Source organism: Tachyglossus aculeatus, chromosome 3, assembly GCF_015852505.1.
Source record: "Tachyglossus aculeatus isolate mTacAcu1 chromosome 3, mTacAcu1.pri, whole genome shotgun sequence".
Classification (NCBI taxonomy): Eukaryota; Metazoa; Chordata; class Mammalia; order Monotremata; family Tachyglossidae; genus Tachyglossus; species Tachyglossus aculeatus.
This window is the reverse complement of record NC_052068.1, coordinates 104,272,189-104,298,641: the sequence shown is the minus strand read 5'-3', so window position 1 is coordinate 104,298,641 and position 26,453 is coordinate 104,272,189. Positions and strand designations below refer to the sequence as shown.

General features: G+C 46.2%; 1 protein-coding gene across 1 annotated transcript; it reads right to left on the bottom strand.

Moving 5' to 3' along the window:
* Positions 1-262: 262 nt before the first annotated feature.
* On the bottom strand, positions 263-7,624 carry LOC119925327 (putative olfactory receptor 14L1). Its single transcript, XM_038743428.1, has 4 exons — positions 7,471-7,624; positions 7,068-7,229; positions 3,032-3,159; positions 263-559 (listed from the first exon to the last, which is right to left on the bottom strand). The coding sequence occupies exons 1-4, from the start codon at positions 7,622-7,624 to the stop codon at positions 263-265; spliced, it is 741 nt and encodes a 246-aa protein (XP_038599356.1).
* Positions 7,625-26,453: the final 18,829 nt, after the last annotated feature.

Below are 26,453 nucleotides of genomic sequence, written 5' to 3'. Positions count from 1 at the left end.
AAAACTGGATTGTTAATCCTACTTGAGTCTTAGCCGCCTCCCTTCCAGACTTTGACAATTCATCAATGTCCAGGGTTTTATGTAAACAGCTAAGTATCTGGCTAGGTCCAGTGGCAATTCTTTGGTTAAGTGGTGGTGCGGGATTATTTGCACAAGGAAGGAGACATTTTGTTCCAGAGCAGAGGTTGGGTGAGTGATCTTTTTAGGATCCTGCTCATGGCAGCCTTCATATCCCTGTTCCTCAGACTGTAGATGACGGGGTTCAGGGAGGGGGGTACCATGTGTAGAACACAGGCACCAGCAGACCCATGGTCAAGGAGGAGTGTGAGGGCGGCTTGATGTGGATAGATACACCTGCAAAGAAGAAAACGGTGATGACGGCGAGGTGGGGCAGGCAGGTGGAGAAGGCTTTGACCCGGCTCTCGGCGGCTGACATCCTCAGCACGGCCCGGAAGATGTGCACGTACGAGATGATAATGAGAATGAAACAGACGATGCCTAATGTTATCCCGGTGGTGACGCTCATGTCAACGGCGACATGCTCCTCATAACAGGTGATCTTCAGTAGGGAGGGGACGTCACAAAATAACTGCTGGATGATGTTGGACCCACAAAAGGACAGAGAGAAAGTCGAAGCTGAAAACAAGATTCCAAGCAGGACTCCACTAAGCCACGAGACAGCTGCCATCCTCCCACAGGCCCCTCGAGCCATGACGACCTCGTAGCTCAGGGGAAGGCAGATGGCCGCATAACGGTCGTAGGACATGGCCGTGAGGATGAAAAGGTCTGAGCTGGCAAACCAGACCACGGAGAAGACCTGGACAGCACAGCCCACTAGGGAGATGGATCTCCTGTCGGTCAGAGAGTTGTGGATGGAGTTGGGAACGGTGACGGAGATGAGGCAGAGGTCTAGGACGGACAAGTTCCTGAGGAAGAAGTACATGGGGGTGTGGAGGCGCCGGTCGAGGGCGGTGACGATGACGATGAGGAGATTCCCAGTCAGGGCTGCTAGGTAGACAAGGAGGAACAGCGCGGCGTGAACCAGTTGCAGCTCTCGGACCTCCGAGAATCCCAGCAGGAGGAATTCCCTCACTGTGGAGATGTTGGTCACTGGTAAGTGATGATGACTCCCTGCAAAAGACAAAGATCTTGATGAGGTGAATAAATCAACAAGGATTTTGCCGATGAGTCTATCGGAGTAGCTACTGGAGGTGCATTTGAAAAGAATTATCAATTACAAAATGACCTAGAAACTTGGTAAATGACTTTCACGTAACTAGGAGGGAATTCCAAAAGAGAATTGACATCATAATTCTCCAGGTGGTGACAACAAGATGGCAAATATATAATAGGGGAAAGCAATCACAGTAATAATAGCAGTAATAGCAGCAAAAGCAGCCCTAGTAGAAGTTGTAGTATCAAATAATCAAGCAGTTTAGAAATCGCATTTTTGAGCATTTCCTGTGTGCAGAGCAGTGTACTAAATACTTGGGAGAATACAAAGTAACAGAGCTGGTAGACAGGTTTCCTCTCCTCAACAATCTTACAGTCTAAAGGGGGATAAAGATGTTAATGTAAAATAAATTACAGATATGTACAGAGACTGTAAGCTCGTTGTGGGTGGGGGTGTGTGTCTGTTGCATTGTACTCTCCCAAGCACTTAGTACATTGCACTACACATAGTGCTCTGTTCTTATCTCAACAAATATTCATTCATTCAATCGTATTTACTGAGCGCTTAGTGTGTGCAGAGCACTGTACTAAGATGATTGACTGATAATGACAATAACGGAGTTTATCGAGCTCCAGGGGACACGACAGGCAAGGATATACCAACCCTATAAGGCACCCTGGAGCGCACAAATTCATTTCGCACACAAAATTACAGCCAAACATACATGTATCCAAACATATAATGCCCTTACATGTATTCCCTCTCACTCACAGACCGGGGTTCTCCCACAGAAGGACAGTCACACAGAGTCAATCGTATTTATAGAGCACTTGCAGTGTGCAGAGCACTGTGCTAATGATAGCATTTGTTAAGCGCTTACTATGTGCAAAGCACTGTTCTAAGTGCTGGGGAGGATACAAGGTGATCAGGTTGTCCCACATGGGACTCACAGTCTTCATCCCCATTTTACAGATGAGGTAACTAAGGCACAGAGAAGTTAAGTGACTTGCCCAAGGTCACACAGCTGACAAGTGGCGGATCCGGGATTTGAACCCATAACCTCTGACTCCCAAGCCCATGCTCTTTCCACTGAGCCACGCTGCTTCACTTGGGAGAGTACAATACAAGCAGGTTGGTAGATGCATGCACCCATAAACGTAACTAGTTACTCATTCGGCTCTTCCCTGACCCCCAAACCTGTTCCGTAGGGAGAGTTGGAAAACATTGCCCCCTGCTCCCTCCCCAGATATCCTTCTTCCCTAAAGTCTGGGATTTTCCTACCCTGTCCTGACCACGTGCACACGCGCACGCGCGCGCGCGCGCACACACACACACACAAAGCTGCGGGTCCAGGGAATCCAACTGCAGCTGTCTCTAAACGAGGAAAATGAATTTACGAGTGACTTGAACTTCCCAAGCGCTTAGTTCAGTACTCTGCACACAATAAGCGCTCAATAAATACGACTGAATAAATGAAGTCTGGTTAAACAGGGAAGGGTCTGGCGTGGGGCCCCAATTACATACGTTGCCTCGGGCTTGGCAGAGGGCTTGGAGAAATGATTAATCGATGGTATTTCCTGAGTGCTTACTGTGTGCGGAGCACTGGACTAAAGCATTAAGGAAAGGACAATCCAACAGAGTTGGTAGAGACATTCCCTGCCCACAGTGAGCTGACAGTCAAGGGGAATGGAAGAATGATGGGCCGTTGATGAAGGGACGACAGAGGGATGGTTGAGGGACAATGGAACGGTGATGGAGGGATAACGAACGGCCGATGGAGGGTCAATGAAGGGATGTCAGCGAGACGATGGAGCGGGTGCCCTAGAGCAAACAGCAGAACAGTGCTGGTCCAGGTACAAAGACCATGCAACTGAGAACTTGAGCAGAGAAAGTGATTCCAGTACTAGTGGCTTCCACTATCTCGTCCCTGCTAAAGGCTGGTTTCTGCTCCTGCAAACCCTCCTGCAATGCTGCCCTGGTCCGAACTTCAACCAGGGGGCCAAGTGCGAAATTATCCACACACTCACGACGGGCTGCTGGCCTCTTTCCGCCCCACAATCACGACCCCCGGACGCACCCACCGGGGCAGCGTGGAGCTGGGACTCGCTGACCTCTGCCAGGCTGGGCTCGTCTCCTCTTTCCCCTCGGTCTCCTGGGTTCGGTAAACCAAGGAGCGACATCGAGGAGCCCTCAGGCCCTCTCCGTTCTCCCGCTAACACTGAGAGGCTTCTCAGAGATGGACCCTGTCCCCAGAGAAAAAGCATCCGTCGCTCTGAGGGGAATCCCTTGAGGACGGATCGGGGCCCAAAGAAGTGAAGTGAATCGCCCAATGTCACACACCAGATAAGTGGCTGAACTGGTATTAGAACCCAGGTTCTCTTGACTCCCGGGCCCATGCTCTTTCCACTAAGCAACATTGTTTTTAATTTAGAGAAATTGCAACTCTGACCCTGGTCATCCTGTTCCCTATTGAAATTTCCCTCACCTTTCCCCTGCTCCTCTCCGGAGTCACTGCTCCTGTCCTGGTCTGGGGAGCACCGACCTCTGCTGAAAGAGAGGCTCACTCTATCTTGTCGGTCCTGGATGCTGGTAGAAGTGACAGGGAGGTCTGGCTGAGAGATGAGGGCTGTCAGGATCCTCCCCCTCTCTGCTCTGCGAATGTCTGTGCTGTCCTCTCAATGTCCGGGTTATTTCCTGTTGGATTCCCCGTGGGAAGAAGGGCCCGGGGCTCCACTGAGACAGCTGACTGTCCGGGAATCTCGGAAGGCCAGGACCGTGGGCTCCCTGTGGTGCCGGCTCCCACAATCTAAATGACTGTCCTTTCCCACGTGGTTCCCACTCTGGGACTCCTTCCTATGATAACATCAGCAGACTAATCATCATTCCTTTTATGTGATTAATAATAGCGTTCTGGTTAAACTCTGAGGTTTGGAGCTTCATCCCATGCCAGGGCTTGGGACCATCTGAAATCTGCAGCAATCCAACTTAGACATTCCCCTCTAGACAGTAAACTCATCATGGGCACGGAACGTGGCTACCAACCCTGTTATATTGTTTTATCGTACGTTCCCAAGAGCTTAGTACCATGGTCTGCACATAGTAATGGGCTGCACATAGAAAGTGCTCAATAAATATGATCCATCGATTGATATGCATTATTTTCCCATACTGAATTCTTATCTGTATTCTCCATTCCTCCCAAGCTCACCATCCCACTGTGCCTCGTTCCAAACTCCCCGAGTCAGACCCCTACCTCACCACCTTTTCCCCACTTGGAATTCCCTCTCTCTTCATATCCACCAGACCACAGCGCTTCCCATCTTCAAAACTCCTTCCTGAAGCTCTATTAAATCCACGGGACCTTCCCTGAATATTTTTTTATAATGGTATGTTGTAAGTGTTTACTATTTTCCAGGCACCGTTCTAAGCACTGAAGCACATACAAGCTAGTCAGGTTGGACACAGTCCTTGTTCCGCATAGGACTTCCAGTCTTAATCCCATTTTACATATGAGGTAGTTGAGGCAATAAATGAAATGACTTGCCCAGGGTCACATTGCAGACAAGTGGTGGAGGCTGAATTAGAAAGTAGGTCCTCTGACTCCCAGGTCCATGCTCTATCGACTAGGCCACGCTGCTTCTAGGAGTTTCATCTTGTTCATGACTTCAAACAATCAATTGGTCATTTAATCCATTGTATTTTCTGACGTCTCTTGATTGCAAATCTAGAGCGAACAAGAAATGACTCTAAATACATCCTAAAACCCTCCCTCGGCTGGCTTGGGAACTCAACATAGAGAAGCAGCATAACAAGCAGCATTGCTTATTGGCAAGATCCCGGGATTGGGAGTCAGAATACGGGAATTCAGTTCAGTGCATTCTCTCCTCAGAATGGCCCTATCTCCTTTCAAAATATCTCTGTGATGGAAAACGGAGAAATAATCTGTAAGCCCACATTCCCTCCTCCCCCTTACCAGTACATCAGAGCACAGCATTCCCCATCTTCAAAACCCCTCCGTCATCCCACTCCTTCCAGGATGCCTAGCACGATTAATGTTTCTTCTCCCTAAGTCATCTTCTCCCAACTACGAATCAACATCTTAGACCTCTTCCCTATTTTTGTACTCACACCCACCATTATAGTTTTGTACATAGTGGCTTTTATAAAATGTACTCCTTAAGCACATAATCTCCCTCTACCCTACCCCCCTCACTCTGTCCTAACCCCTCCACCTCCCCACAGCACTTGTGCATTTTTTTACATATTTGTTACTCTATTGATTTTATTAATGATGTGTATTTATCTATAATTCTATTTATTTTGATGATATTGACACCTGTCTACTTGTTTTGTTTTGCTGTCTGTCTCCCCCTTCTAGACTGTTAGCCTGTTGTTGGGTAGGGACTGTCTCTGTATGTTGCCGAATTGTCATTTCCAAGCACTTAGTATAGGGCTTTGCACACAGTAAAACCTCAATAAAAAGGATTGAATGAATGAATGAATGAATCTATTTTAACATTCTTTTCATTCTCTGCTTCATCCTGTCATTCATCATGCGTTCATTCAATCGTATTTATTGAGTGGTTACTGTGTGCAGAGCACTCTACTAAGCGCTTGGGAAATACAAGTAGGCAACATATAGAGACGGTTCCTATGCAACAACGAACTCACAGTCTAGAAAGGGGAAACAGACAACAAAACAAAACATGTAGACAGGTGTTAAAATCGTCAGAATAAATAGAATTCCAGCTATATACACATCATTAACAAAATAAATAGGATAGTAAATATGTACAAGTAAAATAAATAGACTTTTTAATTAATTCGTGAATTAATTCTGTATCTCCCTCCCATGTTATATTTTAAGTTCTTGGAAAGCAGGGATGGTGTTTATTTTGATATATCTGAAAGGTTCACTACAGTACTTTACACCCAGGATGCATTCACCAAGGATGGATGCGTTGTTGGATGGATGGATGGATGGATGGATGGATGGATGGATGGATGGATGGTTGGATGGATGGATGGATAGATGGATGTTTGGATTGTCTACTATGTGACATTAGGCAAGGTATTTCACTTCTCTGTGCCTAATTTATCGTATCTGTAAAATGGGAAGTGAGACTGTGAACACCATGTGGGACAGGGACTGAAGGGAGGGGAGGCAGACAGGCATCAAAACAACTAAACAGGTAGTCAAATGTGGGGAACAGTTTACATGATTGCTCCCCTTCTCCCTTGTCACCCTCCGATTTTCTAATTTTCATACCCACCAAGAGTATTAAAATTCATAGAATTACTGTTATTATCAGTAGCAGTATCAACAGCATCATTATTGAATTTATTAAGAACTTACTTGCAAAAGACTGACAAGTGCTGGAGTAGAAACAAAGTATTCAGGTCGGACACGTTTCCTTACCCACAGGGGCTCTGACTGTAAGAGAAAGGGAGAGCACATATTGAATCCCTATTTTACAGAGAGCCCCAAAGAGGTTAAGTGGCTGGACAGCAGGCCGGTGGAATAACCGGGCAGACCTTTCAAATCTCATGTCTCCCAACCACATACTCATTCCACTAAACCATGATGTTGCCCAAACAATCACTTGTCAGTCATTTATTTATTTATTCAATCATATTTATTGAGTACTTACCGAAAGCAAAGCACCATACTAAGCTCTTGGAAAGTGCAATTCAGAATAAAGAGAGACAATCTCTGCCCACACGTCTTGTCAGCCCCTGTCCCAGACATTGACAAATCCTCAGGCGCTGGAATTTATCTTTGGACAGCTCTTTATATGGTTCCTCAGAACCCTTATGAGGAATGGGATAGTGAGCAAAAGGAAACAGACATTTTGCCCTTTATAGGAGGGAGGAGGAATGTCCCCTTCAGGACTGTCCCCTGGGCATTGTTCGTGTCCCTGTTCCTTCTGGCTGTAGATGAGAGGGTTCAGGGCCAGGAGCTCCAAGGTGTAGAACACCATCAACAGCAGGTCCAGCTTCGAGTGGGAACCTAACGGAGGCCTCATGTAAGCAAACAAACAAGCCATGACAAAGACTGACGACGACAAGATGGGGCAAACAGGTGGAGAAGCCTTTGGCCCTGTTCTCAGTGGCCGGCATCCTGAGCACCACCCGGAAGATGTGCACGTACAAGACGATGATGAGAGTGAATCAGACGACACCTAAATCTATCCCAGCGGTGACTCTCACATGGATGGCGACGTGGTCCTGGGAGCAGGAGATCCTCAGCAGGGAGGGGACATCACAGAAGACCTGCTAGATGCTATTGACCCCACGGAAGCTCAGGGAGAAAGTTGAAGCTAAATACAAGACACCAAACATCACCCCGGTGAACCAGGAGGCGGCCACCATCTTTCCACAGGTCGTGTTGTTCGTGATGAGCAAATGGCACAGTGAGTGGCAGATGGTGGCGTAGCGGTCGTAGTACATCGCTGTAAGGAGGAGAAACTCTGAACACGCAAACAGGACCACCAAGAAGACATGAGCGGCACATCCCAAGACGGAGATGGAGTTGCAGTTGGCCAAGGGGTTGAGAATTGAGTTGGAACAATCATGGTGAAGAGGCAGAACTTGAGGAAAGACAGGTTCCTGAGGAAGAAATACATGGGGCTCTGGAGGCGCCATTCAGGGATGGTGATGGCGATGATAATAATAATAATAATGTTGGCATTTGTTAAGCGCTTACCATGTGCAAAGCACCGTTCTAAGCGCTGGGGGGGGGTACAAAGTGATCAGGTTGTCCCACGTGGGGCTCACAGTCTTAATCTCCATTTTACAGATGAGGTAACTGAGGCTCAGAGAAGTTAAGTAACTTACCCAAGGTCACACAGCAGACATGTGGCGGAGCCGGGATTCAAACCCATGACCTCTAACTCCAAAGTCCGTGCTCTTTCCACTGAGCCACGCTGATGATGAGGACATTCCCCCTCAGGGCCGCCAGGTAGACCAGGAGGAACAGTGCGGTGTGGACCAGCTGCAGCTCCCGGATCTCTGAGGAATCCAGCAGGAGGAATCCTGTCACCGTGAAGACGCTGGGCATTTTGGAGAGGCAGCACTGACTTTCTGCAATTGGTGAGGGAAGAGTCAAAGATACAGTCAACTGATGGAATGAGTGAAGGAAATGACAGGATACTTGTTGGTGATTCTCTATGGAGTGCTAACAGTTATTGAATTCAAAATGATCTTTGAGTTCACCGTGGAGATATTTAACATTTCTGGGAAATGATGTCGACTCCCTGCACGGGGGGAGGGAGGAAAGACTTCAATTTACAGACGCTGATTCTGGGGGTGAAGGAATAGGACTAAGTCAATCAATTTCATTTAATGAGAACCTACAGAGTACACAGTATTAGTACATATGATTAGTGCCCCCAAAGAGCTTCCATTGTATTAGAAGCACCAAGGTTCGAACCGTGCAGAAGCAGTGTGCACTATTGGGAAGAACACAGGCCTGGGAGTCAGAGAACCTGGGTTCTAATCCCAACTCTACCCTTTGTCGGCTGCATAGCCATGGGAAAGTGACTTAATTTCTCTACGTCTCAGTTACTCAATTGTAAAATGAGGATTCGAAACCTGTTTTCCCTCCTACTTACTACGTGAATACGTCGTGGGACTCGGATTGTGTTCTACCAAGTTGCCCTGAATCTCCCCCATTCATTCATTCATTCAATCGTATTTATTGAGCGCTTACTGTGTGCAGAGCACTGTACTAAGCGCTTGGGAAGTACAAGTTGGCAACATATAGAGATGGTCCCTACCCAACAGCGGGCTCGCAGTCTAAGAGGGGGAGACAGACAACAAAACAAAACATATTAACAAAATAAAATAAATGGAATAAATATGTACAAGTAAAATAAATAGCTTAATAAATATGTACTAACATATATACCTATATACAGGTGCTGTGGGGAGGGGAAGGAGGCAAGGCAGGGGGATGGGGAGGGGGAAGAGGTGGAGAGGAAGGGGGGGCTCAGTCTGCGAAGGCCTCCTGGAGGAGGTGAGCTCTCAGTAGGGCTTTGAAGGGCTTATAATAGTTTGCTTGGCACATAGTAAACAATTAATACCAAGAGAATTACTTTTGGTTGAGGAGTCTGAAACTAAACTGAATAGCAGATAGGAGAGGTCAGAGATCATAAAGATATTTTCATGACTGTTGCAGAATTTTTTCGGTGCTTTCAGAGTTAAACAAGAAGTGCCTTTAGGCATACATTCCTCCATTTAGTGGAGAAAGAATGGGCCTGGTAGACAGAAGGACCTGGATTCTAACCCTGTCTGTATCCCTTGTCAGCTGTATGTCCAGGGCCAGTCATTTACCCTCTCTGTGCCTCGGTTACCTTACCTAAAAATTGGGGATTGTGACTGAAAGCACCATGTGAGGCATGGACTGCGTCCAGCCCGATTAGCTTGTATCCTCCCCAGTGCTTAGTACAGTACCTGGCATGTAACAAGCACTTAACGATACCATAAAACAAAAATAAAACCCACGTTTACATCAAACTGATTCCACTTGTGCAATATCTGCATTCACACTCGTACTCACACAAACACAAGCTTAGCTCATCATTCATCTAGTCCTTGCCTAAAGCATCGCTCAGCCTACATCTCTCCTCTCCTCAACCTCCTTTCATGACAAGTTGTGTCTTTTCACCAGGAACAAAAACTCACAATCGGCTTGAAGGCTTTCCGCCCTATAACTGCACTTCACCCCTTTCCATCGTTCAACTCGCCTTCTTAGCTCTCAGAGCAACTTTCTAGTTGTTAACTCACGATCGACTATCCCATTTCCAACCAAGCCTGGAACTCCCTCTCTTATCCACTCAAAATCAGAGAGAGCACAGTTCTTTCGAATTCCTAGAACTACTAAAACTCCCCTCCTCCAACCAGCTACCCCGATTCATTTCCGAGCCCTCTAAGCACACGTCACTTAACTAAAGTGCAAATCAACTCATTTCCATCCTCATGTAGTGGAAAAACAATGGGCCCAGGATTTCTCCTGTTGACTGTGAGCTCCTTGCAGGCAGCATAAACATGTACCAACTCTGTTCTAGTGTACTCTCCAAAGCATAGCTTAGTGGGAGTCAGAGGACGTGGGTACTAATCCTGCCTTTGTCCCTTTGCTGCTGTGGGACCTTGGGCAAGTCGCTTCACTTCTCTGGGCTTCGGTTTCCTCATCTTTAAATTGCACGCAATAATTGCATATTAATTTTAGCATTTTTATCCTTCTAGAAGGGGCAGGGAATGTGTCTGTTACGGTGTTATAAAGTGGATAGAGCACGGGAAGGAGTCAGAAGGACGTGGGTCCTAATTTTGACTCCGCCTCATGTCTCCTGTGTGACCACGGCCAAGTCATTTAACTTCTCTGAGTCTCAGTTACCTCATCCTTAAAATGGGGGTTCAGACTGTGAGCCCCATGCGGAACAAGGACTGTATCCAACCTGCTTAACTTGTATCTACCCCGGCGCTTAGGACAGTGCTTGGGACATAGAATGAACCAAAAAGTTCTACTATTATTATTATTACTCTCCAAGTGCTTAGTGCACACAATAAGCTCTCAATCAGTATGATGCAAGATTGATTTATTAATAATAAATTAGATTGAGACTACCTAGGCCAGTAGGATGGAAAGTCCTTGATGGCAGGGATTCCAACCTTTCCCACTATTTGTCTTCTCCCAACATGTGCGTAGAACTGTTAAAGGGAAGAATTGCTCATAGTGCCAGTGGCTGCCCAAAGCCGGCCCCATTCTCTCAGCCCTGCATGTCATGTACCCTCTGCAAGGGATTCTGGTACCCACTGAAGGCCAACGTGACTGCCCACCGTCCTGACACTGTGATGGAACACCATAGTCCGGCAGGTAGTTGGTATGGCAGCGACGTTTGAGGAGGGATGAGGAGAGGTGTGCGATGGTTGGGGGTTACTGAACTAGAAAACACCTCCCCTCCTGCCAGCACTCTTGCTCCACTGGGGACCGCGGCCCTTGTCCGTACCCCACCGTAGGCCCCAGACTGGCTCCATCTATTCCAAACTCATCCTAGCCCCTCCCGCCCCTCCATCCCACTCTCACCCTTTCACTTTTATCGGGGAATCGTGGGGCTGGGAGTTGCTGACTTCTGTAAGGCTGGGCTGGTCCTCTCCTTTCCCTCGGATTCTTGGGTTTGGCCAGCAAGGAAGAAACAGAGAGGAGCTCTCCATCCCTCATTGCTCTCCGTCAGACCCTGTGAAGCTCTCCAAACAGGACCCTGTCCCTGTATATAAAACAGGAGCTTCTCCGAGGGGGATCTCTAGAGGATGGCTCGGGGTCCTACCGAGGGACCTCGTGGCCTGGACCCGCCAAGCACCCTCTGGTCACGTGGTTCCTGAGGCTTCTGGGAGACAAGGGCCTGATCCCTCCAGCATCAGCGGTGGTGCCGGCCCTCGGGGTTCCTGTGGAAACAGCGGAACCTGCATCCCAACGTCCCAACGCTTCCTGTTTTCAGCGACACTCTTGAAGTTTTCACCTTTGTCTAATTCACAACCGGAGCCACTCAATCTGCCAGTCAATCAGCGAATTGTAACTTTTTCTTATGGCCCTTGTGAAGCACTTACTATATATCAGACACTATAGTAAGTGCTAGAGTAGTTACAAGCTAATCAGATTGGACAGAGTCCATGCTCCCCGGGGGCTCACATCTCAGTCCCCATTTACTGATAAGGGAACTGAGGCACGGAAAAGTTAAGCGACCCTGCCCAAGGTCACACGGACATGTGGTGGAACCGAGATCAGAACGCATGTCCATTTCAATCCCAGGCCCGTGCTCTACTCACTAGTCAACGTTATTTTTTTAGACTTGTCCTGATTGCACATCCCTTCAAGCTCTGTTATACTGACTATATAGACTGTACTCTTGAATCAATTGTTCATCCACCTTTCCATCTTTCCCTTCTCTCCTTCCTCCTCTACATTATTTATTCTGTGTCTATCTCACCCATTTGATCATAATAGCCTGGTGATCAGGAATAATTGATTTTTGTTCTTTTCAACTCTCCTGAGACCTTACTATAGTGCTTTGCACCCAGGACGTGGTAAATAAATACCACTGAAAATAATAATAGTAGTAATTATGGTCTTTATTAAGTGTTTACAATGTGCCAAGCACTGTTCTAAGTGCTGGAGTAGATATGAGGTAATTAGGTTGGACACAGTCCCCTTTGCAGATGGGGCTTACAGTCACAAACCCCATTTTGCAAGTGAGGTACCTGAGACACAGAGACGTGAAGTGACTTGCCCCAGGTCGCATGGCAGACAAGTAGCAGAACTAGGATTAGAACCCTCGACCTCCTACTCCCAGGCCCGGGCTCAGGATGGATGGATGGTTGGAAGGATGGATGGACAGATGAGTGGTTGGAAGGATGGATGGGTGGAAGGAAGGAAAGATGGATTGATGAGAGAGGATGAATTTGACTGGACAGGTGAAGCTGCCGTCATCATTTTTTATTTTCTCCCATACCACCTCCCATTTTCCAACTTTCATACCCATTCCCTGAGTCATTCCAAGGAGCAAATCATTATGAAATTATGAATATAAAATTATCATTACTAATAGTGATATCATTATTGCATTTATTAAGAGGTTGTGTGCCTAAATTGTTCCACTTGCCAGAGTATAAACAAAAGAATCAGTTCAGACACAATTCCTGTCACACAGGGGCTCAGAGTGTAAGAGAAAGAGAGATCCTAGGGATGTTAAGTCACTGCCTCTAGGTCACAAAGCAGGCCAGTAGCAGAGCTTGCATCAGAACTCAAATATCAATCAATAAATCAATCATGTTTATTGAGCACTTACTCTGAGCCCAAAACTGTACTAAGCACTTGGGAAAGTTCAATATAACAGAGTTGGTAGATATGTTTCCTGCCCACAATGAGCTTACAATCTAGAGCGATGTCTGTTCCTTTAGGCCATGATAAAATTAAAAAATATGTATTTAATTTGTTAAGCAATTGCAATGTACCAAGCACTGTTCTAAGCACTGAGGCAGGTACAAGGTTACCTGGTTGTCCCAAGTGGGATTCAGTCTTAATCCCCATTTTACATATGAAGTAACTGAGGCACGGAGAAATTAAGAGGCTAGCTCAAGGTCACACAAAGGACAAGTGGCAGACCAGGGATTAGAACCACCCCAAAGATGGATTTAATGTACTAAGCATTTGGGAGAGTTCAGTTTAATCAGAGTTGTTAAACACATTCCCTCCCCACAACGTGTTTACAGTCTAGAGGGACTCCTCTTCCTCTGGGCCATTAAACCTCCCCAAAACTGGATTGTCAGTCATAATTCAGTTTTAGCTGCCTCCCTCTCAGACCTTGACAATTAATCAACGTCCAGGTTTTTCTGTGAACCCTGTAGGGCAGCTAAGTTTCTGGCTAGGTCAAAGGGCAATTCCTTGGTTAAGTGGTGGTGTGAGATCATTTGCACAAGGAAGGAGACATTTTGCCCCAGAGCGGAGGCTGGGCGTGTGACCCTTTTAGGATCCTGCCCATGGCGGCTTTCACGTCCCGGTTCCTCAGGCTGTAGACGACGGGGTTCAGGGGCTGGAGCACCGCCGTGTAGAACACGGCCAGTAGAAGGTCCACTATCAAGAAGAAGTCTGAGTGCAGCTTGATGTAAACAAATACACCCGCCAAGGGGAAAACAGTGAGGATGACGAGGTGGGGCAGGCAGGTGGATAATGCTTTGGCCCGGCGCTCGTTGAACGGCATCCTCAGCACGGCCCAGAAGATGCGCATGTACGAGACGATGATGAGAATGAAGTAGACGACGCCTAACGCTACTCCGGTGGTGACTCTCATAACAACATAGTGAGTGCTTAACAAATGCCATAATAATAATATAGTGAGTGAACAGTGACATAGTACACAGAATAGTGCCTAGTGGCACATAGTAAGCGCTTAACAAATGCTATTATTATTATTATTACTATTATTTTAATTATATTATTAAATTCCATAATAATATGATAGTGAGTGCTTAACAAATACCACAATAACAATGATATAGTAAGTGCTTAACAAATACCATGATAATGATATAGTAAATGCTTAACAAATGCTGTAATAATGATATCAGTGCTTAATGTGCCATAATAATAACATAGTGAGTGCTTAATAAATACCATAATAATAATATAGTAAGTGCTTAAAAATGCTGTAGGAATGATATAGTGAGTGTTTTACAAATACCATAACAATAGTATAGTAAGTGCTTAACAAATACCATAATAATAATATAGTAAGTGCTTAACAAATGCCATAATAATATAGTGAGTGCTTAATATATACCATAATAATAGCAGAGTGAAAGCTAAACAAATGTAATAATCTAGTGAGTGCTTACCAGACACAACAGCAATGATGACAATATTAATAATTATTATAAATTTAGGCTGATAAATCTAGGTGGACCAATCTCTCCCTGGAGTTTTGATATTTTTCTGCTTCTAGAGGTTGACCATAATGGCTCACTGGGAATCTGTGAGCTCTGTGAGCAGGCGGAATCCCCAGGGGATGGGAGAAAATGATAGTCGTACGTTTTTCAGGAGTTCATAAAACCGGCTCCTCTGTTTGTGCAGCACGTTGTTCTGAGAGTACTTGTCACCAGTTCTGGGCTCAGACGAGAAGGCCATCAGAGATCTAAAGCATTTTCTGGTGATCGTGAGTGCGGTGACTGTGATCCGGGTAATTGTGAGAGCTAAGGAGAGAAACCGTCAATCAATGGGTGCTTACTGGGTGCAGAACACTGCACAAAGTGCTTGGGAGAGTACACTAGTACAGAGTGGGTAGACACATGCGCTTCCCACTGCCTGTTTACTTGCTTTGTTTTGTTGTCTGTCTCCCCCTTCTGGACTGTGAGCCCGTTGTTGGGGAATGATTGCCTCTACCTGTTGCCGAATTATACTTTCCAAGCCCTTAGTGCAGTGCTCTATACACAGTGAGCTCTCAATAAATTCTTTTGAATGAATTAATGAACGAGTTTACAGTCTAGAATTAGAGGCAGAGGTTAGTCAAACAGTCAGTGGTATTATCCAGCGCCCACTGCGTGCAGAGCACTGAACAAGTTATATATGAGTTGAAAGAGTCCAGTGTAACATAATTGGTGGACATGATTCCTACCCCAGTGAGCTTACACTGTACATGGGGAAGCAGCGTGGCTTAGTGTAAAGATCCCGGGCTTGGGATTCAAAGGTCATGAGTTCTAATCCCGGCTCTGTCACTTGTCAGCTGTGTATCCTTGGATAAGTCACTTTACATCTCTGTGCCTCAGTGACCTCATCTGTAAAATGGGCATTAAGACTGTGAGCCCCACGTGGGACAACCTGATTACCTTGTATCTCCCCTAACGCTTAGAACAGTGCTTGGCACATAGTAAGCGCTTAACAAATACCATCCTTATTGTTATTATTATGGGGAGGCAGACATTAGTCAGTCAATAATGGTATTTATTCAGTGCTTGTGCGAAGAACACTGATTTAAGCAACTGGAAGAATACGATAATTATAATAATGATAAGTATGGTATTTGTTGAGCGTTTACTATGTGCAAAGCACTGTTCTAAGCGCTCGGGGAGATACAAAGTTATCAGGTTGTCCCTCGTGGGGCTCCACAGTCTTAATCCCCATTTTACAGATGCGGTAACCGAGGCAGAGAGAAATTAAGCGATTTGCCCAAATTCACACAGTTGACAAGTGGTGGAGCCTGGATTAATAATAATAAAAATAATAGCATTTGTTAATCGCTTATTATGTGCAAAGCACTGTTCTAAGCGCTGGGGGGATACAAGGTGATCACATTGTCCCACGTGGGGGTCACAGTCGTAATTCCCATTTTACAGATAAGGTAACTGACGCTCAGAGAAGTTATCTGACTTGCCCAAGGTCACAAAGCAGACATGTGGGGGAGGCGGAATTAGAACCCATGACCTCTGACTCCCACGCCCGTGCTCTTGCCACTAAACTACGCTGCTTCTCTACAGTATAACAGAGTCGGTAATAATAATGATAATGATAATGGTATTTGTTAAGCGCTTACTACGTGCCAAGCACTGTTCCGTTAACACATTCCCTGTCCGCAACAAGCTGTCCTTCTAAAGGGAGCATGCAAAGCTCTCTCATTTCATGCCAGACCTGATTCTAAGAAGACCCGTGAGGAAGGTGAGTTTGAGTTTCCTGATTTTAATGATTGGGATATTAGGATGAGGAAATTGAGAAAATCAAAGTGGCTTGCCCAGGGTCACACAGCAGGCAAGCGGTAGAGCCGGGATTATGCCCTTTCTATTAGACCAAGCTCAGGGTACTGTTTACAGAAGATGACTAGGCAGGGGGTTCTCTCTCCCTCCCTCCAGGCTCGTATCTCCTCCTGCCTTCAAGACATTTCCACCTGGATATGCTCCCCCCACGTAAAGCTCAACATGTGCAAGACTGAGCTCCTTATCTTCCCTTCTCTCGCTGACTTTCCCGTTACCATGGACGGCACTACCACCCTTCCCGTCTCACAAACCGCGACCTTGGTGGCATCCTTGATTCCGCTCTCTCATTCACAACACGCATCCAATCCATTACTAAAACCCGCCTGTCTCACCTTCACAACATCGCCAACATCCGCCATTTCCTCTCCATCCAAACCCCTACCTTGTTGGTTCAATTTCTCATCCTATACCGACTGGATAACTGCATCTCATCTCCCATTCTCCTGTCTCTCCCTGCTTCAGTCTATACTTCACTCTGCTGCCCGGATTACCCTTCTACGGATAAGCTCTGGGCATGTCACTCCCCTCCTCAAAAATCTCCAGAGGTTGCCTATCAACGTTCACACGAAGGAAAAAATCCTCATTCTCGACTCCAAAGCTCTCCATCGCTTCGCCCGCTCCTACCTCACTTCCCTTCTCTCCTTCTACAGCCCAGCCCACACAATTTGCTCCTCTGCCGCTAACTTCTCCATTCGGCCTCGTTCTCGCCTGTCCCGCCATCGACCCCTGGCCCACGTCCTGCCCCTGGCCTGGAATTCCCTCCCGCCACACATCCACCAGACTAGCTCTCTTCCTCCCTTCAAAGCCCTACTGAGAGATCACCTCCTCCAGGAAGTCTTCCCAGACTGAGCTCCCCTTTATATCTCCTCCTCCTCCCCTCCTCCTCTCCCCCGTCCTACCCTCTTCCCCTCCCCACAGAACCTGTGTAAGATAAGCAGCATGGCTCATTGGAAAGAGCACGGGCTTTGGAGTCAGAGGTCGTGGGTTCAAATCCCGGCTCCACGACGTGTCAGCTGTGTGACTTTAGGCAAGTCACTTCACTTTTTGTGCCTCAGTTACTTCATCTGTAAAATGGGGAGGAAGACTCTGAGCCCCCCGTGGGAAAACCTGATCACCTTGCAACCGCCCCAGCGCTTAGAACAGTGCTTTGCACATAGTAAGCACTTAATGAATGCCATAATTATCATTATTATTTGTACATAGTTACGACTCTATTTTATTAACGATGTGTATATAGCTATAATTCTATTTATTCTGACGGTATTGACACCTGTCTACTTGTTTTGTTTTGTTGTCTGTCTGCCCCTTCTAGACTGTGAGCCTGTTGTTGCATAGGGATCGTCTCTATATGTTGCCGATTAGTACTTCCGAAGCGTTTAGTACAGTGCTCTGCACACAGTAAGTGCTCAATAAATATGATTGAATGAATGAATGTTCTGGTCTGAAGTAGGAACCGAGAATGGAGAGGCTTTTTATGATGATGATAGTATTTGTTAAGCGCTTACTATGTGCGAAGCACTGTTCTAAGCGCTGGTGTAAATACAAGGTAATTAGGTTGTCTTACGTGGGTCTCACAGTCTTCATCCCCATTTTACAGATGAGGGAACTGAGGCAAATAGAAGTGAAGTGACTTGCCTAAAGTCACACAGTTGACAACTGATGAAGCCAGGATTGGAACACATGAGCTCTGACTCCCAATCCCGGGCTCTATCCACTAAACCACGCTGTTTCTACTTATTAGGTAGTATTTGCTAACTGCCTACTATACCATTATCATCATTATTATATCATTATTATGGCATAATTTTACTATTATTATTCTAGTTACTGTTCTAGTCTACTGCTCTACCTTCTGTGCTGTTCTACTGTTCTATTATTACTCTTCTAAAAGATGGAGTAGATTACAAGTTCATTAGATTGCATACAGTCTCTGTCCTGCCTGGGGCTCACAGTCTAGGTAAGGAAGAAGAGAGGATAACTGAGGCACAGAGCAGTTAAGTGACACGTCCAAGGTCACACAGCAAGACAGTTGGCAGAGCCAGAATTAGAACCCAGTTCCTCTGACTTCCAGTTCCATGCTCTTTCCACTAGGCCATGTTGCTTCTCCCAACTTGTTAATTTGAGGGTCCCTTGGAGCTGCAGAAACCCTGCCCTGAGAAGCTCTCCATCAGCTTGGATTCAAAGCTGTCCATCCCCTTGCCCCCTCCATCCCATTACCCCTCCCTTCTCTTCTTCACCAGCCCAGCCCACACACTCTGCTCCTCTGCCGCCGCTAACCTCCTCATGGTGACTTGTTCTTGTCCGTCCCGCCGTCGACCCCTGGTCCACATCCTATCTCTGGCCTAGTATGCCCTCCCTACTCACATATGCCAAACTAGCTCTCTTCCCCTCTTCAAAACCCTACCGAGAATACACTGCCTCCAGGAGCCCTTACCTGAGTGAGACCCCCCTTTTCCTCCGCTCCTCCTCACCTACCCATCCCCCCGAATCACTCCCTCTGCTCTACCCCCTTCCTCAATAAATACGATTGAATGAATGAATGAATGAAGTCTTAACCTGCCCTCCATCCTGCCGTGGCCTGTGATATGGTGCCTTGTAACATATTTATTTCTTTATATTAATGCCTTCCCCTCTAGACTGCAAGCTCACTGTGTGCAGGGAACACGTCTGCTAATTCTGTAGTATCGTAAGCTCCCAAGTAATTAATACAGTGCTCTGCAAATAGCCAATAAAAGCATTGATCGATTGACTGATTGATTGTTAGAAGCAGCATGGTTTAATGGACAGAGCGTGGGTTTAGGAGTCAGAAATCATGGGGTCTAATCCAGGTTCTGCCAGTTATCAGCTGTGTGACTTTGAACAAGTCACTTAATGCCTCTGTGCCTTAGTTACCACATCTGTAAAATGGGGATTAAGGCTGTGAGCCCCAGGTGTGACAACCTGATTACTTGTATCTACCCCAGTGGTTAGAACAGTGCTTGGCACATCGTAAGGGCTTAACACATGCCATTATTATTATTATTATTATTACTATTATTATTATTATATGAGATGGTACTGAAAATTGGAGGAGCTTGGGTTCAGCTGTAGTTCCAGCTTTCCTTATTTTGGAGAAAAATGCAGGGATTTTTCTCATATATATCCCATCCAAGACAGCATTTCTCAGTAGTTAATCCATCAATCACTCAATCAGTAGTACGGAATGAATATCTTTCATTTGTAGCCACCACACTCTGGATAGAAGGGAGCAGAGGAGAAAATGCAAAGAAGGAAAAAGTAGGATTTAATCCTCATTTTACAGTTGAGGTAACTGGGGCCCAGAGAAGTGAAGTGACTTGTCCAAGGTCACACAGCATACACATGGGAGAACTGGGATTAAAGACCAGGTCTTCTCATTCCTAGGCCCGTGTTCTAGCCACTAGATCACACTGCTTAGATAACTATATTTTCACCTCCATCCATCCCACAGGACCCAATTTCCCCATAAGGAAGAAATGGCCAACCACATAGCAGTGAGGGATTTCCTCTTGCTGGGTTTCTCGGAGATCCGGGAGTTGCAGCTAGTCCAGGCCGCGCTGTTCCTCCTGGTCTACCTGGTGGCTCTGACGGGGAATCAACTCATCGTAGCCATCACCGCCCTCGACCGGCGCCTCCACACCAACATGTGCTTCTTCCCTAGGAACCTATTCGTCCTCGACGTCTGCTACATCTCCGTCACCGTCCTCAAATCCATCCTTAACTCTTTGACAGAACAAAGAGAAATTTCTGTCGCGGGTTGCTTCTTTCAAGTCTTCCTAGTAATCAGCCTTCGGGGTGTCTAAGTGGCCCTGCTCACGGCGATGTCCTGTGACCGTTACGCCGCCATCTTCTGCCTATTGCGCTACGAGGTCATCAAGGACCGACGGGCCTGTGGAAAGTTGGCCACCGCCTCGTGGTTCAGCGTGGGGCACCACACCACCGTGATTTTCTCCCTCCTCTTCTGTGACACCAACACCATCCATTCGTTCTTCTGCGACATTCCTCCCCTCATCTGGCTCGCCTGTTCAAACTCTACATTGATAAGATCGTCGTTCTGGGCCTCAGCGTGTTTCTGGTTCTCGGTTGTTTTGTCTCCATCATTGTCGCGTACATATGCATCTTCCGCACTGTGATGAGGGTGCCAGGCTCCGAAGGCCGGTCCAAAGCTTTCTCCACCTGCCTGCCCCATCTCGTCATTATCACCGTCTTCCTTTCCACAGGCATGTTTGGCTATCTCAAGCCGCCCTCACACTCTTCCTCGGTGTTCGACCTGCAGCTGTCTGCATTCTATGCCACCATGCCCCCGACACTGAACCCCCTAATCTATAGCCTGAGGAACAGGGACATGAAGGCCGCACTGGGGAGGGTCAAGAGGTGGAAATTTTTCACATAGAATGGAATGCCTCTAGTCTGTTCAACAGTGGAAGATCAGCATTGACTCTATCCACCAATCAACCAGCGGTATTTACTGAGTGCTTACTGTATACAAAGCACTCTACTAAGCGGAGATCCATTGGAGGACAGAGATATGTGCAATCTGAAGATTTTGGCACCTAGATATTCAATTAATTACATTTGTTGAGGGCTTTCTTTTTTTAATGATATTTGTTAAGCGCTTATTATGTGCCAGGCTCTTCTCTAAGCACTAGGGTAAATACACGTTAATCAGGCTGGACACAATTCAGTGTCCCACATAGGACTCACAGTCTTAATCCCCATTTGACAGATGAGGTAACTGAGGCATGGAGAAGTTACGTGACTTGCTCAAAATCTCACAGCAGACAAATTGCAGAGCCGGAATTAGAACACTTGCCCTCTGCCATATTTATTGAGTGCTTACTGTGATCCAAGCAGTCTACTAAAAAAAACCCCTAATGCTAGATTAGGATAGATAGGGGTAGACAGGAAACATAGTTATCACGTCTATTGTAAGGTCCTCTCAAGCGCTGAGTACAGTACTCTGCACACAGTAAGCACCTAATAAATACCATTAATTGATTCAAGTAGTACAACTTGTGCCTCGATGTTGTCTGTATCACCACCAACCCCTCTCCATATCTTGCTTCTGGCCTAGAACACCTTCCCCTTTATGTCTGACAGATCACCACTCTCCCTATCTTCAAAGCCTTATTAAAATCCCATCTTCCCCAAGAGGCCGTCCCCAACTAAGCCTTCATTTCTCCTGCTCCTTCTCCCTTCTTTGACATCTATGTGCTTGGATCTGTGATCTTTGGGCATTTGATATTCCTTTACACTGTGTTGAGCACTGAGCACTGTTGAGCACTCAGCCCACACACTTCACTCCAAAGCCAACCTTATCATTGTACTTCAATCTCGTCTATCGCACAGACGACCCCTCACCCACGTCCTGCCTCTGGCCTGGAACACCCTCTCTCCTCAAATCCAACAAGCAGTGACCCTGCCTCCCTTCAAAGCCTTATTGAAGGGACATTTCCTTCAAGAGGCCTTCCCTGACTAAGCCCTCATTTCCTTTTCTCCAGGTCCCTTTTGCCTTGCCTTGATTTGTTCCCTTAATTCACCTCTCCTTCAGCCCCATAGCTCTTATGTCCATGTCTGGAATTTATTTATTTATTTTTACCAATGTCTATCTCCCCCTCTAGGTTGCAAGTTTGTTTTGGGCAGTGAATGTGCCTGTTATTCACAAGAGAGGCAGCAAGGTGTAGTGGATAGAACACAGGCCTGGGAGTTAGAAAGTCATGGGTCTAATCCCGCCCTGCCACTTGTTTGTTGTGTGACCTTGGACCAGTCCCTTTTCTTCTCTGTGCCTCAATTACCTCATCTGTAAAATGGGAATTGAGAATGTGAGCCTCATGTTGAACAAGTGACTGTGCCCAACCCAATTTGCTTGTTACCACTACAGTGTCGCTCTTAACCAATATCATAATTATTACTATTATTATACTGAACTCTCCCAAGCTCTGCATACGGTAAGCGCTCAATAAATATGATTGATTGACTGAATGGCCAAATTCTTGGGAGAGTACAGTTGAAGAAACTGAGGTTCAGAGAGGAGAATTAACCTGCCCAAGGTTATAGCGGACAAGAGGCCAAACTAGGCTTCACAATCCACGGCCCTTTCCCTCCTTTCACTGCCCTGCTGAGACCCTCATTTCCCACCACATATGGTGCAGTGTGCAGAGGGGCTAATCACAGTTGGTAACCTCCCCTCCTCCTCCATACCAACTCTCCTCACGTCTGTGGGGTTCCGGGGACTACCAAAGGTAGTCACCTTGGGCAAGTCACTTCACGTCTTAGAGTCTCAGTTCCCTCAACTTTCAATGGGAATGAAAATGGGACCCCCATGTGGGACATGGACTTTGTCCAACCTGATTAATTTTTATCTACCCCAGAACTTAATACAGTGCCTGGCACATAGTGAGTGCTTGAAAAAGACAGTAGAATTAAAAAAGCACAGCACAGTCACTGTCGCAACTGTTTCATCTTCCTCACGCATCTCAAAAGTCTGGGGAGTTTGGAACCGGGGGAGATCTGAGAGCTGATGTCACCCCTTCCCTTCCCTGGTTTCCACTGCGGCGTCCTCCGGGGCCACAAAGGTATGCATTCTGGGCTCACCCCGTGGATGCCAACTCCCTAGCCCCTGAAGGCGTCTGGGTAATAAAGTCAAAAGTTTTCCCGCTGTTCCTTGAGGCCCCCAAACAACCAGACAAACCTAGGGGTTGTCCTTCTTTGACCAGTTACCTGTTCAAATGGAGGCCAGAGCCTTGCAGAATTTACCCAGAAGAAACAGATGACATCACCACCCATCATTGATCAATTTATTGATTTATGGAGCTTTTAATGTGTGCAGAGCATTATACTAAGCATTTGGGAGAGTAATAATGATAATGATTATGGTATTTGTTAAGTGCTTACTATGAGTCAAGTACTGTTGTACAATATAACAGAGTTGGTAGACGTGTTCCCGGGCCACAATGTACTTATAGTCTAGATGGGGAGACAGACATAAACATAAATAAATTCTGGATGTAATTCATTTATTGTAATTTATTATATAATATAATACAATATAATGTACAATAATATAATAAATATGTGAATATAATATACCCTACTCTCCCCTCCCTCAGCCCCACAGATTTATGCGCATAAATGTAATTTGTGAGTTTATTCAGATGTATGTCTTCCCCTCTGGACTCTAACTAAGCTTCTTGTGGGAAGGGAATGTGTTTACCAACTTTGTTATACTGTACTCTCCTCAGGCGCTTAGTATAGTGCTCTGCATACGGTAAACACTCAATAAATATGAATGGTTGATTGATTGGAATGTACATAAGTGCCGACTCATTGGCTTTTAATAATAAGCAATGATAATAATTCCACCACTAGATTGTAAGATTCTGTACGGAAGGGATCATGTCAACCTGTTCTATTGTACTCTCCCAAGGGCTTAGTACAGTTCTGTGCACACAGTAAACACTCAAATACCATTTAGTGATGTTCTTAGGCTATGCTAATAGCTTATTTACTAGACCGCTTCTCCCAGTCTGTAGGGGGCAAGTGCGGAGATCCAGACCCCCATAAACCTAGAGTAATTGTATTCCTCTATCATGTCCTTGTAAATGTATCAGCCTAGGTTTTCAGCATTAGTATTGAAATTAAAAATCCGGGGCCCATATTGGGAAACCAGACCATCTGGTCTGAGTCACGATTCTAAAACATCTGGTGAAGCATGCAACTAAATAGATAGAACGTTTTCGTATGTGTTTCCTCATGTTACACTTATGTCACATCATGTTACAGAACAGGTGTGATCTAGTGGAAACACAAGGACAGGGTAGTCAGCTAAGACATGTCAGTCACGCGTGGCTTAGTGGTAAGAGCCTGGGCTTGGGAGTCAGAGGACATAGGTTCTAATCCCAGCTCTGCCACTTGTGTGTTATGAGACCTTGGGAAAGCCACCTAGCTTCTCTGTGTCTCAGTTACCTCATCTGTAAAATGGGGATTAAAACTGTGAGTGCCCCCTTGGGACGACCTGACTAACTCATAATTACCCCAGCGCTTAGAACATTGTTCAGCACATAGTAAGCGCTTAAAAATACTATTATTAGTATTATTACTGAGCGCTTAGTAAGCTTGGGAGAGTACAACAGAGTTGGTAGACACAATCAAAGCAATCAATGGTATTCACTGAGTGCTTGCCTATTGCAGAACACTGTACTAAGTGCTTGGGAGGGTCCAGTGCAACCGAGTTGGCAGACACATTCTCTGCCCACAGGAAGTTCCAAATCTAGAGTGCGGAGAGAGTCATTAAAATAAATTACATTTATGTACATACGTGTCGTGGGGCTGATGGTGAGGTGACAAATCCAAGTGCATAGGAGACACAAAAGAGGGAGAGAAAGTCAGGAAAAGTGGACTTATTTGGGGAAGGCGTATTGGAGAAGAAGTGAGTTTATTAATGTTTTGAAGGTGGGGACAATGGTGGTGTGGTGCATATGGAGAGGGAGGGAGTTCCAGGCTAGGGGGAAGCCTTGGAAAAGGGGTCGGTGGTGAGATAAATGAGATCAGAGCAGAGTAAGTTGATGTTAAAGGAGTGGAGTGGGAAGGTTGGCCTGGTAATAACATTAATAATAATAATAATAATGATGGTATTTGTTAAACGCTTACTATGTGCCAAGCACTGTTCTACGCGCTGAGGTAGATATAAAGTAATCAGGTAGTCCCACTTGGGGCTCACAATAAGCGTGGCTCCGTGGTAAGAGCACAGGCTTTGTAGTCAGAGGTCATGGGTTCAAATCCCGGCTCTGCCACTTGTCAGCTGGGTGACTCTGGGCAAATCACTTCACTTCTCTGTGCCTCAGTTCCCTCATCTGTAAAATGGGGATGAAGACTGTGAGCCCCACGTGGGACAACCTGGTGACCTTGTACCTACCCCAGCGCTTAGAACAGTGCTCAGCACATAGTAAGCGCTTAACAAATACCATTATTATTATTATTGTTATTTTTATTAACCCCCATTTTACAGACGAGATTACTGAGCCCAATTGAAGTTAAGTGACTTGCCCAAAGTCACACAGCTGATAAATTGCGGATCCGGGATTAGAACGCACGACCTCTGACTCCCAAGCCGGGTGAGGAAATGTCAGGAATTTTCTAGTACCTCAGAAGGCACTCTTACCTTCTGAGGTAAGAAGGGAAGAATAAATAATGTGCTAATGCCTACGAAGACCTGGACAATACTTGGAAAAGGATCACTTTACTTTTCACTTCCACTGCCCGCTCATCCTACCAAGCTGGATAAAACCATCTTCCAGAAGGAAATGGCCAATCTCACGGAGGTTTCTGAATTTCTCCTGATGAATTCATCGGAGGTCTGGGAGCTGCAGCTGATCCAGGCAGCGCTGTTCCTCCTGGTCTACTTCCAGGCCCTGATGGGGACTGAGTCCAACCTGATTAGCTTGTATCTACCCCGACACTTAGTATAGTGCCTGGCACATAGTAACCTCTCAACAGATACCACCAAAAAAAGGATAGGTGGTGGAACTGGGATTACAACCCAGGTCCCCTGACTCCCAGGCTTTCCACTAGGCCACACCGCTTCCCAATTTCAGGCCAGGATGGTTGATATAGAATACAAGTCCAGGTTATACATAGGGGTTATATAAAAAGCCAGGAATTCAGAGAAGATGGAACCGGAAGTATGGGTGTGATATGAGAGGCCAGGCTTGGGTTGTGGGTGGAAAACCTGCCGCTGTGAAAAGGCTATTGACCGCCCGAAGGAGAGAGTTAGGATTTAGGAGTGGACTTCAAACTCTTAGTTGAAACCAGTTGAAACTAAGCTGCGAGGATCCCAAGAGAAGGACAAAGGACATTGAAGCTGAGAATAGACTAGCCTCGAAGCTCCCTTAGGGCAGGGAATGTGTCTTCCAATTCTGTTCTACTGTACTGCCTCCAAGGCTTAGTACAGTGCTCTGCACCCAGA

Excerpts from the sequence above, each read along its gene's own strand:
- LOC119925327 (XM_038743428.1), bottom strand. The coding sequence starts at position 7,624 with ATGTACTACGACCGCTACGCCACCATCTGCCACTCACTGTGCCATTTG. Across the intron at positions 7,230-7,470 it reads AACTTTCTCCCTGAGCTTCC|TCTTTGTCATGGCTTGTTTG; the intron begins GTGGGGTCAATA and ends TGTCGTCGTCAG. Across the intron at positions 560-3,031 it reads TTCTCAGTTGCATGGTCTTT|ATCACCTGTTATGAGGAGCA; the intron begins GTACCTGGACCA and ends TCCCTACTGAAG.